This window comes from Ochotona princeps, chromosome 7 (genome assembly GCF_030435755.1).
Source record: "Ochotona princeps isolate mOchPri1 chromosome 7, mOchPri1.hap1, whole genome shotgun sequence".
Classification (NCBI taxonomy): domain Eukaryota; kingdom Metazoa; phylum Chordata; class Mammalia; order Lagomorpha; family Ochotonidae; genus Ochotona; species Ochotona princeps.
Window position 1 is genome coordinate 86,752,374 of NC_080838.1, and position 13,254 is coordinate 86,765,627.

The following is a 13,254-nucleotide window of genomic DNA, read 5'->3' on the forward strand; positions in this document are numbered from 1 at the left end:
ACAAAAAGGTAACAGATGTGTCCTCCAATAATATACAGTATTAATAGCTTAATTTATAATATTTGCAATATTAATAGCTTAATTTAGAATATATAGAATAATCATAGGTTAATTTATAATAATTTATAATAAAATAACAATATACAATATTAATAGTTCAATTTATAATATGATGCATTTTACTATTATATTATATTATATATATTATTATGTGTTATTATGCATATAAAGAATGATGTGATTAGAGAAAAGCCTAATTGAGCTAATGGCATTTTTTAAAAGGTTAGTATCAGAGTATATTCAAACATTAACATTCCAGAAAATGTGTGCAGTAGAATAATGAGTGAAACAATAAAACCAGTTTGAAAGCAAACATTTATTCAGGAAAAAATTGCCATTGAGGATACAACTGCTATTTGTTGACATAAAGTACAGGGACCTCAGATCATTTATATTCATATTGGAAACAGAGATAAATCTACAGTAGACATTGCACTTTAGAGAATTTTAGAAAATAATGGATTATCTGATGCCAGTATACAGTATTTGGAAAAATCTCCCCCACCAAAGAAAACAATTAAGAAGATGGTCCAGCTTATTTAATGTGCCTAAAATAACTTGCACTTCATAAGACAAATAGAGCATAAGAAAAACTGAGAACTTAATTCTATAATTCATATCATTAATATATTAAAAACAACTCTGTAGGCAAATAGATGCCATAAAAATTTTACAGAAGTTAATACTTTTCAAAATCAATAACGTAAGAGAATAAGACAAAAGCTGCCCTAGCCTATTAAATAAACAGGGATTTTTCTAAATGCATTAGAAGGCATTAGAACAAAACTTTCCAGCAAGAATACCATACATGGCCTGGCTCAGTGGCCTAGTGCCTGAGGTTCTCACCTTGCATATGCTGGAATCCCATATAGGCCCAGGCTCGTGTCCCAGTGCCCTACTTCCCATCCAATTCTCTGCTTGTGGCCTGGGAAAGCAGTCGAGGACGGCCCAGGGTCTTGGGACCCTGTGTCTGCCTGGGAGACCAGAAGAACCTCATGGCTCCTGGTTCCTATTATTGGCTCAGCTCCAGCTGTTGCAGCTACTTGGGGAGTGAGTCAGTAGACGGAAATTTTTCTCTCTGTCTTTCCTTCTCTCTGTAGATCTGACTTTCAAACAAAATAAAAATGTCTTAAAAAAAAAAAGAAAATACAATATGGCAGCAATAATTAAAGAGGTGAACAATACATCCTAAAAAGGGGAAATGCTTGGAGCATGTAGGTCATTCACAACCTGGGGTCCCAGTCTCTGCTCGGGGACCTTTAGTGATTTCCCCACCCACCCCCGGGCAAGCACCACGTACCTGCCAGAAGCGCACAGCTCGGGCACCTCCATCTGCACTACCTCCAGAGCTCTGCCTGCACACCCAGCAGCCTGCACACCTTCTCTGCTCCATGTCCATCAGTTGCCACAACTCTGAGGCCAAAGACAGAGTGCCCTCTCTCACCCTTTCTAGGCTGGGTTGGTGGCAAATCCCCCTTTCTAGTGTCTTCAACAGAAGTCAACAGAAATCCCAAGGTCTTAGTGTGACCTTGAACCTTCTTTCTCATACAGCTCATCCAATCTCTTCTGTTCCCTCCACCTGTATCTGGAATGGGACACCCTCTCAGTGGCCGCTCTTGTCTAGCCCATCTTGCCAAATGGACTAAAAACCCTGCACCACTGATGTGTGCTCTCTAGCTCTTGTCAGCAGGACAAATCGTTACAACCACAGGTGTTGTAACTGCTGCTCTGAGAGTATGACACTGACAGCCACCTCCATCAGAAATGAGGTCTCATGAGAGCCCACAAGCCCTGTTTATTCTGGCTCCTCTTCCGGTTTCTCTTTTGTGGCTACACTGGGTTCCTGGAAATTCCCCACACATTGGGCCTAACTCTTCCTTCATGTACAGTTTCACAACTCATGCCTCCTTTAAGTCTGCTTAAGTGTCACCTTAGTATGACTTAACCTTAAGCATTGACATTCCCGATGCTCCTCATTCAGCCTGACATTTTTCTTTCTTCCGTTGTGTTTACCATGTGCCACCTTGCAGTATTCCTTACTCATGCGTTGTGGTTGAGCTTGGCATCTTTGTCTCACAATAGGAGCTGGTTGAGGGCAAGGTTCTTTCTCCATGTGCCTGATGTATTCCAGGTTCCTGGAAGTGTGTTGGGCACACAGTTGGTGCCCTGGATAAATTCGTTGAATTTGATAATTTTTTGAATGAATTGTTGAACTCTACTGAAACAAGAATGTCTTATAGACACAAACAAATGACCAATCTCAGGGATGCTCAAGCATATACAAACTGCCGTTCCACAGCCATCCAACTGCATCTGCTGGTCTGACGGTACAACGTGTTGGTAACGGTGAACCAACGAGGGCACAAGCATGCTGTGAGGAACGCAGTATTTTCAAGGGACAGCAAGCTGATTCACTTTTCTCTGTTGTGTTGCCAGCCTTGAAAGCCTGCGACGTAGAAGGTCCACTGTGGCACTGATTGCCATAGCTAGAAAGTAAAAATTATTGATGTGTTAGTGGAGGATGGGCTAGAAAACTAAAGCAGTATTCATTCTATTAAATACAAGCAAAATTCCAAGATTGGAACAAAGTAACAAAATTCTCCATTGCTTTTAGAGTTAGTGCCTTACTCTTAGAAATGATATCTGTGGGGGCCAGCATGATGGCTCAATGGCTAATCCTCCTCCTGCAAGTGCCAGCATCCTGTATGAACTCAGGTACGTGTCCCAGCTGCCTCACTTCCCATCCAGCTCCCTGCTTGTGGCCTGAGAAAGCAGTGGAGGATGGTTCAAAGCCTTGCCACCCTGCAGTCACATCGGAGACTGGGAAGAGGCTCCTGGCTTCAGATTGGCTCAGCTCTGGTCATTGCAGCAATTTGCGAAGTGAGTCAGCAGATGGAATTTCTCTCTGTAAAATCTGCCTTTCCAGTAAAAATACATGAATCTTTAAAAAAAAGGAAGAAAAGAAAATCATAGCCATGGAAACTATCCTAGTGGGTCACCACACATTGGATACGTTTCAAATTACCGCACTTTGTTTTATAAAGCCTCACAATTACATCATGCTAATAGAGATACGAAAGAACACAGTGGAAGTTGCTGCACTCCATAGTGGTGTCTACTGTGTGGTTCAACCTGCAGTGTGGTGTGTCCTCAACGAGAAGCATGGAAACTTAAGTGATAGCTGGGTGCTGGAGCACCTGCAGGATGGGAGTGGGGGCGTGGCAGGAGGCATGGCTGTGAGCTCTGGTAGGAGATGTGGCTGCATCTCTGAATCCGGTTTTAAGCAGACAAGGAGCCCATGGGACCCATGTTGGCATTGGTGGTTGTGGAGGCCACGGGTCAGCTGCATTTTGCAGGTTCTCCATGGTCAGCGTGTCCCACTGGACATTTGTACACATTGTGTGCCGGTGCAGGGCAAGGTAGATACTGTGGTGGTTATGCATCTTGCACAAAATGGGAGATCTCTGAGCAGTTTTCCAGCCTTCTCTGCTGTGGTTATGTCACCTCACAGTTGCTGTTCAGGGAATAGCAAGTGAAAACTCCTGTATCCAAGCCAAACCAGGCTCCCATGCTCTGAGCAGTGGTTGCAATTTGTGGGCGCATGTTAGAATATTCTAGAGAAGTGGTCTACATCATTCTTTATGCTTTGGTGTGGGTGTTTCAATTATTTTTGCTTTGCTTTGTTTTGTTTCTGCAAATAAGCTGTGTGGAGGGCTGAAGGTCCAGGTGCCTTGGGTAACAGCACCTCAGGTGCTCATCCTTCTCCAGGTGTGTGTGCTGCTACCTGGTGGTGCGCCTCAGGGATGACTTCCTGGCTTCCAAGGAGGAAGCTCTGGGAAAGCTGTGAATCCCAGGCAGAGCCCTGCACTCAGCCCTCCCTGCGTCCAGGATGAACTGCAGCAGTGTGGGCTTGGTTCCAGCTTGCACAGCGCGACTGACCGCTGTACTCTGTGCTCCCCTCACTCCTAGCTGTCATGTACGCCCAAGGCCCACATTCCAGGGCTTTGTAGTGGTGCAGTGGACAGCACGTGCACGTACCTGTGGCGGAGAAGGAAGCTGTGATGCCTGCTAAGTCCCGGTTCTGCTCTGTCCTTGCAGTCTACACTTCATTGTCTTTGACACCGAGACGGCACATGACATCCTCAAAGTCTGGGACGGCCCCGTGGACAGCAACATCTTGCTGAAGGAGTGGAGTGGCTCGGCCCTCCCTGGTGACATCCACAGCACCTTCAACTCGCTCACCCTGCAGTTTGACAGCGACTTCTTCATCAGCAAGTCCGGCTTCTCCATCCAGTTCTCAAGTAGGTGCATGCAGTGGCTGCTCTCTCGTGTCTGCATTTTGTCTGGTAAACACAGGGCTCTTCTGGGCGTTATTTTAAAGGTGTATTTATCTACCTGAAAAGCAGAACTGCAGCAAGTGGGCGGTACAGAGACAAACAGTGATACCCAAAGAGAAAGAGAAAGAAAAAGGGGGCGTGGGAAGAGTAAGAACACGGAGAGGGAGCTTCTAGCTGCTGCTTTACACCCCAAAGAGCTACAACAGTCAAGGCTGGGCAAAGCTGAAGCCAGGGACCTGGGACTCGATCCAGCCTCCCACATGGATGGCAGGAGCTGTTTTTCTGCTGCTTTCTCTCTGCAGGGGACAGGACCAGAAGCAAAGTGGCCAGTGCAGAGTGCTAGGGCTACAAGACTTCCATCTGTGCCCTTAGAGTTCCGTTAGGTGACACGGGTTCTGATGCGCTAGGTTGTGGAACTAGCACAGCAGTGTAGCAGGCGCAGCCTCTCCTACGACACAGGGACCTCATAGAGTGCCAGCCTGGGCCTGGTGGTCCCCCTTCTCAGCCGGCTCCCTCTTAATGCACTTGAGAAAGCACCAGAAGGTAGTCCAAGTACTTGAGCCATTACTACTCATGATGGAATTGCAGACTTTGTAGAGCCTGTGGCTTCAGCCTCACAGAGCCTACCTAGAGTAGACTGACAGTCGGCTCTCAAGCAATGAGTGCTTCGGTTGGAGCACTCAGGACATCCTGCCTTTTTATCTCCATGTTACTGTGCCTAACTACCTGGGGGTGGGAAATCTTTGTATTTCTCATCATAATGTATAGTGTGGCTTAACAAGTGTTTACTAAGTGGGCATGCTTGGAAATTCCCAGGTGTGTGATTTGTGAAAGCCTTAGATGACCATGTCATCCCCTGTTGGGGGATTGCTTTGTAATAGATTGACTTCAGAAAATGACAACAGTAAAGGCTGAGCTAATCAATATTTAAGAGCTAATCCTTTCCCTGTCATGAGAGCTCACGTCCTGCTTGTTGGCAAAGTACCTGCTGCTACACTGTGCTTTGCCTCCCAAGGGACGCATGACAAGCACTTGTTTCAGGCTGAACATTTGTTCACCCTTTCACTTTTGTGTTTTATGAATTGATGCTACTTTAGGACTTCCTTTCTTGACACCAAGGCAGTTGGGATTTCCTTGTTTTATATTGAACAGCCTTTTCTTGAAAGAGCATAATTTATTCTGCATCCAGTGACAGTCCTCATTCTATAATGTTGTCATTTTTTCCTTAATTTGAAAATAACCTCAGAGCAGGTTATGTGACAATGCATGGCAAGGCACTGGCTTCTCCTCTGTGCTGTGTGATGGACAGATGGCGTCGTGTCGCACGGCCACAGCTGGAGCCACCCGTGGATCTCACAGTGCTCTTTTTCTGCATCTGAGCTCTGCTTTCCCATAAAGACTCAGTTTTCTCCTCTCAGGAAATGAGCTACAGTCTGGCCTGATGCTGAAAGTGCACTGAAGGTGTATTGTCTGGCCAGCGCTGCTGCTGTGATTATGTGGATTGTAGTCAGTGGAACACTTTTCATTCACACTTAATTACTACTTAATCATGCATGTTACACAAGAAAATGGAGTTCAACACACAGAACTGACCTTGACGCCAGGGCCTGAACAAACCTCTGCCGAGGCTTCTGCTGTGAGAAGGGACTGCTGACCCAGCCCTGGGAAGCTGCCAATTGCCTGGCTTGGCTGCTGTGTGACTGAGGTCTCCACAGATGCTGTGGTGAGTGGGTGGTGACAAGACATCACTCCCCAGTGCGCAGCCCTGACAGGTAATTTAAGAGTGTCTTTTCCTTTGGGGAACATGGCTTGTTCTTCATAAGACAAGAGGTGGCACAGCGGATTACTGATAGGGGAGAGTGGCAGTGGGGGCAGTGAGGATCCAGTGAGACTGCTGGGCAAGTTTCAGAGCCAGAACCTCAGCACTCTCATTCTTGCTCCTGGGCTCTGAGGATGGAGTCCCCATGCCAGCAGAATGAGCAGAGCCAGGCCAATGTGCACGCTTGGCTTCGATGCCCCTTGTCACCTGGCCCACGATGGACAAAAGAACAGTGTGTGTTGAATTGCCTGGAATTGCGGTGTTGGTTTAGTGTGTTAATTGCCATTCTTTGTGTGGCCCATTGGAATTTCATCTGTGATTGGTTTTTGTCTTATGTGAATAGATGACAAATTGAGGGAAAGGCACAAGAGATAGAAAATTGCACTTTTTCTTGATTCGTGCATGCAGCACATTTGATGAAGTGGCATGTCCATTCTAGTGTGTGAAGACCCAGGCTGGGTGTTCCTCCAGCATTCAGTGTGTTTGCATCACTTGGACTCTGCAGTGAGCACAGAAAACCACCACCTTCCTGTTTCATGCTCAGGTCTGACTGTCCAGTGCCTGCATTTCCTCATCTCCAAATTGCCCCATGACCTTTCCATATCTTGGTTGACCTCTGTGCAGGACGCTTCTGCTTTTGTTGGGTCAATGCTACACTGGAGGACATGGTGCATCTTCCATGGTCTCTAACCACTGCAGTGCCATGGACTCTCCTCACCTTTTCTGGATTCTTCTCTGTCTCTTCCTGTCTCACTGTTGTCCCATGGCTGCCCTCAGAGGCAGATGTCCTGGGGAAATGCTTTTTTGGCCCTAGCCTCCTCCTCCTCCTAATTTGTTCTTTTTTTTTAAGATTTATTTACTTTTATTACAAAGTCAGATATACAGAGAGGAGGAGAGACAGAGAGGAAGATCTTCCGTCTGATGATTCACTCCCTAAGTGAGCACAATGGCCGGTGCACGCCGATCCGGAGCCAGGAGCCAGGAACCTCTTCCAGGTCTCCCACACGGGTGCAGGGTCCCAAGGTGTTGGGCTGTCCTCGACTGCTTTCCCAGGCCACAAGCAGGGAGCTGGATGGGAAGTGGAGCTGCCAAAATTATTACCTGCGCCCATGTGGGATCCTGGTGCACCCAAGGCGAGGGCTTTAGCCACTAGACCATGCCGCTGGGCCCTCCTAATTTGTTCTTTCCCAGGCTTGGGCAAATATCTGTAAGATGGTACTTGCAAAATTCTCCATTGCAGCTTTCTTCTGTGTTGTGGACCACTGAGATGCTGATGAAGTAAGCTCGACTGATCATCTTACATACACTCAAAAGCAATGAAAGCAGCATGTCTAAGAGTTCTCTCTTTATCTGCTGGCCCTGTTATCTGATGCGACTCCAGCCCATTGGTCCCTGTTAGTGTCTCTTCCTCACATGGGTGCCACATCACTCAGGTCTCCACTCAGCCAGATGCTGCAGGGTCATCTCAGGGGTTCCATGATGTTAAGTTCAAGTTCAAGAAAAGCCACTGTAATAGAGAGCAAATCTAACCAAGCTAAGCTAAGCTTTGGAAGTTCTCTGGTCTCAGTGGCCTCCAGTTAGTTCACTTCAACTCTGTGTGCTTCTTTACCTTCACACTCGCCTAGCATGCTTGACGAGGACAGGTATTCTCTCCATTTGGGGGTTTCTTCCTCTCCCTGGACTTTGTCCCCCACTTTCTGCCACCTGCTGTTTGCTCTCCCCTTCTACCAATCGCTGTGTGACACCCCTAAGCCATGAGTCATACACCTCGCTCTTCCGTATACTCCCCGCACACGACTGAATATCCCAGAGTGCAGAGGTCGAAGAGACTTGGTCCTGAACTCCACATTGACTGTCTCCATCCCAGCTCGGACACATCATCACTTCTTGAGTTGGTTTTCCTATTGTTTCTTACTGTTGTGTTGATTTATGGTTTATTTCTTACTCTTTAGTTACTGGTCCTAGTAATTACTCAGGTTTCCGTGTGTGAAGTATTTTTTGTTTCCTGTCACTAACATTCACCATCCTTATGGTGATTTCTGTTGCCAAAGCAACTGCTTGGTAGATTGACATCAAATGTCAGTTCCAGTGGTGGACAAACGTTTCCCATGGTATTAGTTACGTTCTCATTGAGGTGGCCCATTCTGGCCTCACCTGTTTCTCAGATGTTCCTGCGTTACCAGTGATAGTGAGCTAGTTTTATCCATTCAAGAAAGGGGTCTCTTATATATGCATATATCATTAATATGGATAATGTATCACATAGACTATCAACATGATAGATAACATAAGGGCATAAAACAACTCACTTGAAGTATGGAAAAGTTCATAGTCACAGAAAATGCTCCAGGAATGCCTACAGATATTGTTGTGCACACTAATAAATTGTTATAGAAGTTGTAGAATAGGTAGCAGAAGCCACGTTCCTGCTTATTACTGGCTGAATAACTCCAGACATAAATGTTGAACTATTGGCAACAACTTCCTAGTGAATCAGGCCCTGTCAGGACACTGCACCCTTTCCACTACTCAATAGTTTTGATGCAGTGGCCCTTCCTCATAAGAAACAGAACACTTCCATGTGCAGGTTCTTTCTCAGTACAGGAATTTGGGTGATTGATTCCCTGTTCCAGAGATGTACATCTCAAGAAAGTATTTATTTTGGGCCCCAACTTTCCTATTATCTTTGTCACTTGCCTTGGCCTGCCACCTCACATCTCTGCTCCGGCGAACCACTGTGAGATACTCCTGGCAGCCACGTGGCAGGAAGGGGCACAGGGCGTGTGGTTCTGACTTGGAACAGAGAACACGCATGTTGAGGCTCAGGGCATTCATTTAGGCCCAGACGTGACAGGTTCCCTGCATGGCGACAGCCCCTGAGGTGAGGGACACACTGGGTCAGTGACACAGCTTGAGTCAGCAGCAAAGGATGCTGCACCTGCAGGCGTGTCCCAGGAGCCCAAGCAATCATGTGCTCCCCTTACCTGTCCTAGGCCAGCGTGGAATTTTAATGTTTATACCTACTATGAAGCTGATAATTAGCTTACCTGTAACTTCTGCTGTGAGTGGATGTTTAGAAAAGCATCTTCTGAGAATACAGACAGATTATTATTTATTTTGCTATTTAACAATTTTATTTCAGAGTTGTTTTAAATGTGGAAAATGGAAATAGTGAGATTGTAATATGAAAAGTACACATACCCCTTGTCCCATTTCCCCTATCACTGCCATCTTATATATTAGTATATTTGTCACAGTTAGTAAGCATCATTTAGCATCTCCTAATTTTGCAATCCAAATTCCTTTTTCCCTGCTACCTCTCCTAACCCTAAGTACTCAACATTCCTTGTTAATATTGAGGCGTTCATCTATCTGTCTATCTATCTATGTTAGTTGGCTCCCAGATCTGAGGGTGCCCTGGGAAGCATGGTGTGTGACTGTCTGCAGCTGGACTAATTAAATGACTGTCCTTTAGTTTCATCGTTCATCTTTATTTGTTCTTCGTTATAACCAAGTAGTATTTAATGATGTGCATTTAGCACAATTTCCTTGCCCTGTCATCTGATGGGGAAACCTTTTTGTTGTTTCTGTATTTTGGCTGTTGTAAACCGTGCTGCATTAATCATTCATCGTCACAATGAATTTTTGTCTTTGGGTATTTTCACAGTAGTGAGATGGCCAAATCACATGCTAGTTCCATATCAAATTAGTCAGTCAGTCAGTCAGTTAGTTAGTTGTGAGTAAGTCTGTGTAATATTTCCCCACAGTGGCTGTATTATTTCCACCAACACTGCTTAAGCATTCCTCTTTCTCCACGTCCTTGCTGATATTTCTTACTTGTTGTCTCAACTCTATGTGTGTGTGTGCATGTGTATGCTATGATTTATTTATTTAAAACGAAGAATTACAGAAAGAGAGTGAAATCAGCTTTCCATCCACTGGTTCCCTCCTCAAGTGACCACACTGGTTGGGCTGGTCTCGTACAAGGTGGCTGCAGCTGGAGCCCTGGCGCTGCTGTCTGCCCTTCCCCGGGTGTGTGAACTGGGAGTTGGGACTGGAGGTGGCAGCAGCCAGTGCTTCAGTTGGCACTCCCACGGGCTGCTAGGACTGAAGTGATGACGCCCTCGCACACCAGGCCACAGTGAGCGCTCCTCTCTGTCTTCTTAGTAACCACTGATCTGCAGGGATGATATCAAAGCTCCCTATAGTTCTGAGTTGCATTTTCCTAATGGCTGATGGTATTTAGTGATGTATTCTGATCCCTGGCCCATTTCTTACAGGATGTTGAGATTTTTGAGTTGGTGTTGTTTCTGAATGTTAATCCTTTGTCAGTTCAGTAGCTTGCAAATGCACAGGCCCATTCTGGCAGTTGTCTTTCCACCCTATTCCTTGTTTCCCCTCTTGTGAAGAAGATCCTGACTTGCATAGAATATCTGTGATCTAGTTTTGCTTCTGTCACATGGCTTTTGGGGGCCTCATTCGAGAACTCACCAACTACAACAATGTCTAGAAGTGTTTCTCCTCTATTCCCTCCAGAAACTTTGTTGTCTCAGGTCTTAGATGTAGGTCTTTCATCCATTTTTAGTTGATCATTGTTTGTGGAGGAAATATGCCTCCTGTTCCGTTCTTCTACAAATAGACATCCATTTGGAGACTTACCTTTCCCAGTGTATATTCTTGGCATCTTTGTCAAAACTACAGTTGACTGTATGCACATGGATAACTTCCTGTGCTGTCTCTCCTGTTCCACTGATGCGTACGCTGGTTTTCCTGCCAGTACATGTTGTGTTAGTTGCTATAGCTTGCTTGACATTATGCTTTGGCTTCAGGTGCTGTGATGCCTCCAGCCTCTCTCTCTCTCTCTCTCTCTCTCTCTCTCTCTCACTTCACGTATGAGTTTTGGCTATTCTTAGTCTTCTGTAGCTCCATGTAAATTTTGGAATTTAATTGTTTAAGTCTATAAAGAATGCTATGGAGTTCACATTGTTTCACAGTGTGTTAAGCCACTATCTGTGGTGTCCATGTATAAGCACCCATTAGGGTCCTGGCTGCTCCATTTTTAATCCAGCTCCCTGTTTATGTTTGCACAAAAATGGTGGAAGATGGCCCAAGTTTTGGGTTGCTGCCACCCACTCTGGAGACCTGGATGGAGTTAGTAGCTTGGCCCAGCTCTGACATTTATGGCCACTTTAGCAGTGAACCAATAGAAGGAAAGCTCTCTCTCTAGTTGCCTTTCAAGTAAATTAAATCTTTTTATAAAACAAAGATTCCATTGAATCTATAGATTGCTTTGGGTAGTATGAGTGTTTCAATAATATTAGTTCTTCCAAACCATCAGCAAGGTGTTATCTTTCCATTTACTTGTGATCTTGTTGATTTCTTTTATAATTCTTATAAAAGATTCTTTGATTAAATGTATCCCTAGGTATTTTATTTTTGTGTGTATTCACTATCAGCAAGATCATTATTTGTGTATAATTATCCTACTGCATTTTGCATGTTCATATGATAACCTGCAACTTTATTCAATTGGTTTATCAATTCTAGCCACTTTTGGTGGAATATTGATGTTTTTATTTGTAAAAATTCATGTCCTCTGCAAACATGGACATTTCTACTTCCATCTTTCCAATGTCAATTTCCTTTTCTCCCTAATTTCCTTGCTCCTACATCCACCACTGTATTGAATAGAGAGGTGATAGTGGACATCCTTGTCTTGGTAGGAGCTGACAGGAAGCTTCCACTCCTCCCCATTCAGTATAACATCGATCATTGAGCCATCATTGATGCGATCAATGATGCATTTTCCTTCTGGTTGATGTTTTGGACTTGGTTTTGATTTCATAGATTACAGTGAAATTGGAGCCTTTAAATCACTAAATGAAAACTTTAATTTCATCCAAAATGTGAGTTTTATTACTGAAAGTTTAAATATTATCATTCTACTAGACATTAAGTGTTTTAAAATAACCTTAAAGAGTATACTATTTTTAAACATAAAAGGGCAAACACACTTATGTTCCCCACAAATGTCTATCTATGTTTGACATGATGAAAGCAAATTTGCCAATGTTGGTCTTGTCTCGGAGTGTTCACAATGCATGTACTGAGGAAGGGTTAGTTTGGTGCAGAGTGCAGTCTTCACAGCTTAATTAAGATAAGTGATGTAATTAATTAATGAGCAGTGTCATGAGCATCGTTCATCTCTGTGCTGGCATGGTGCAGCCATATAGTACGGATGTATCACAATTACAGATTTGTTTAACTTATTTGCAAGACATGGGAAACTATGACCTGAAAGGGACCTTTCTTTCTAATAATCAGTCTCTCCGATGATTTGAGACAACCAAAAATTCCATGTTACAATAATGGGCCAGTGCAGTGCTGCCTGCACTTCCGGTATCTCGTATGGGTGCCAGTTCTAGTCCCAGCTGCTTCCCTTTCAATTGAGTTCTCTGCTCACAGCCAGGAAAAGTGAAGAGGTGTGCCCAAGTCCCTGGGCCACTGTACCCACATGGCAAACACGAAGGAACTCCTGTCTCCCAGCTTTGAGGGGTTCAGCTCTGACTGCTGTAGCCATTTGGGAAGGGAACCAGCTAATGGGAAGACATCTCTCTCCACCGTTTCTTCCTAGGTAACTCATGGCTATGAAGTAAAATAAGTAATTAAAAAAGATAAACTATAAAACGTGATTAATCCACAGGGGAAAAAATTAAACCAGTCGTTGTAAAGTGTAACTGAATTCAAAAGTTAAAACATGTAAAGAGAGAGGATTTTTTTCCTTAGCTTAATAGCTGTGATGCCAATTTATTGAATATTTATTGGATATTTTAATTAGTATAAAAGCTTTATGGAATTCAGTGTTTTTGCTTGTAATACAACACATATTCTCTGTTGTGCAAAACCAAAGTGGGAGATATATTTCTGTTACATACCAGAGATTCCTTAACTATAGATTTTAGTTTAAATTTATGCATGATAGATTCCTTCCTGACATTTTACATAGCTATTAAATGTCCATTAGATGTCCAGGTTATA

The 13,254-nt window shown here is 44.2% G+C and overlaps 1 protein-coding gene across 1 annotated transcript in view; it reads left to right on the forward strand.

Moving 5' to 3' along the window:
* Positions 1–13,254, forward strand: part of CSMD1 (CUB and Sushi multiple domains 1) — a 652,915-nt gene that overhangs the window by 412,494 nt on the left and 227,167 nt on the right. Inside the window, exon 22 of the mRNA XM_058666667.1 lies at positions 4,159–4,361. Within this exon, the coding sequence (XP_058522650.1) occupies positions 4,159–4,361 (203 nt within the window). The remainder of the gene's footprint in view (positions 1–4,158; positions 4,362–13,254) is intronic.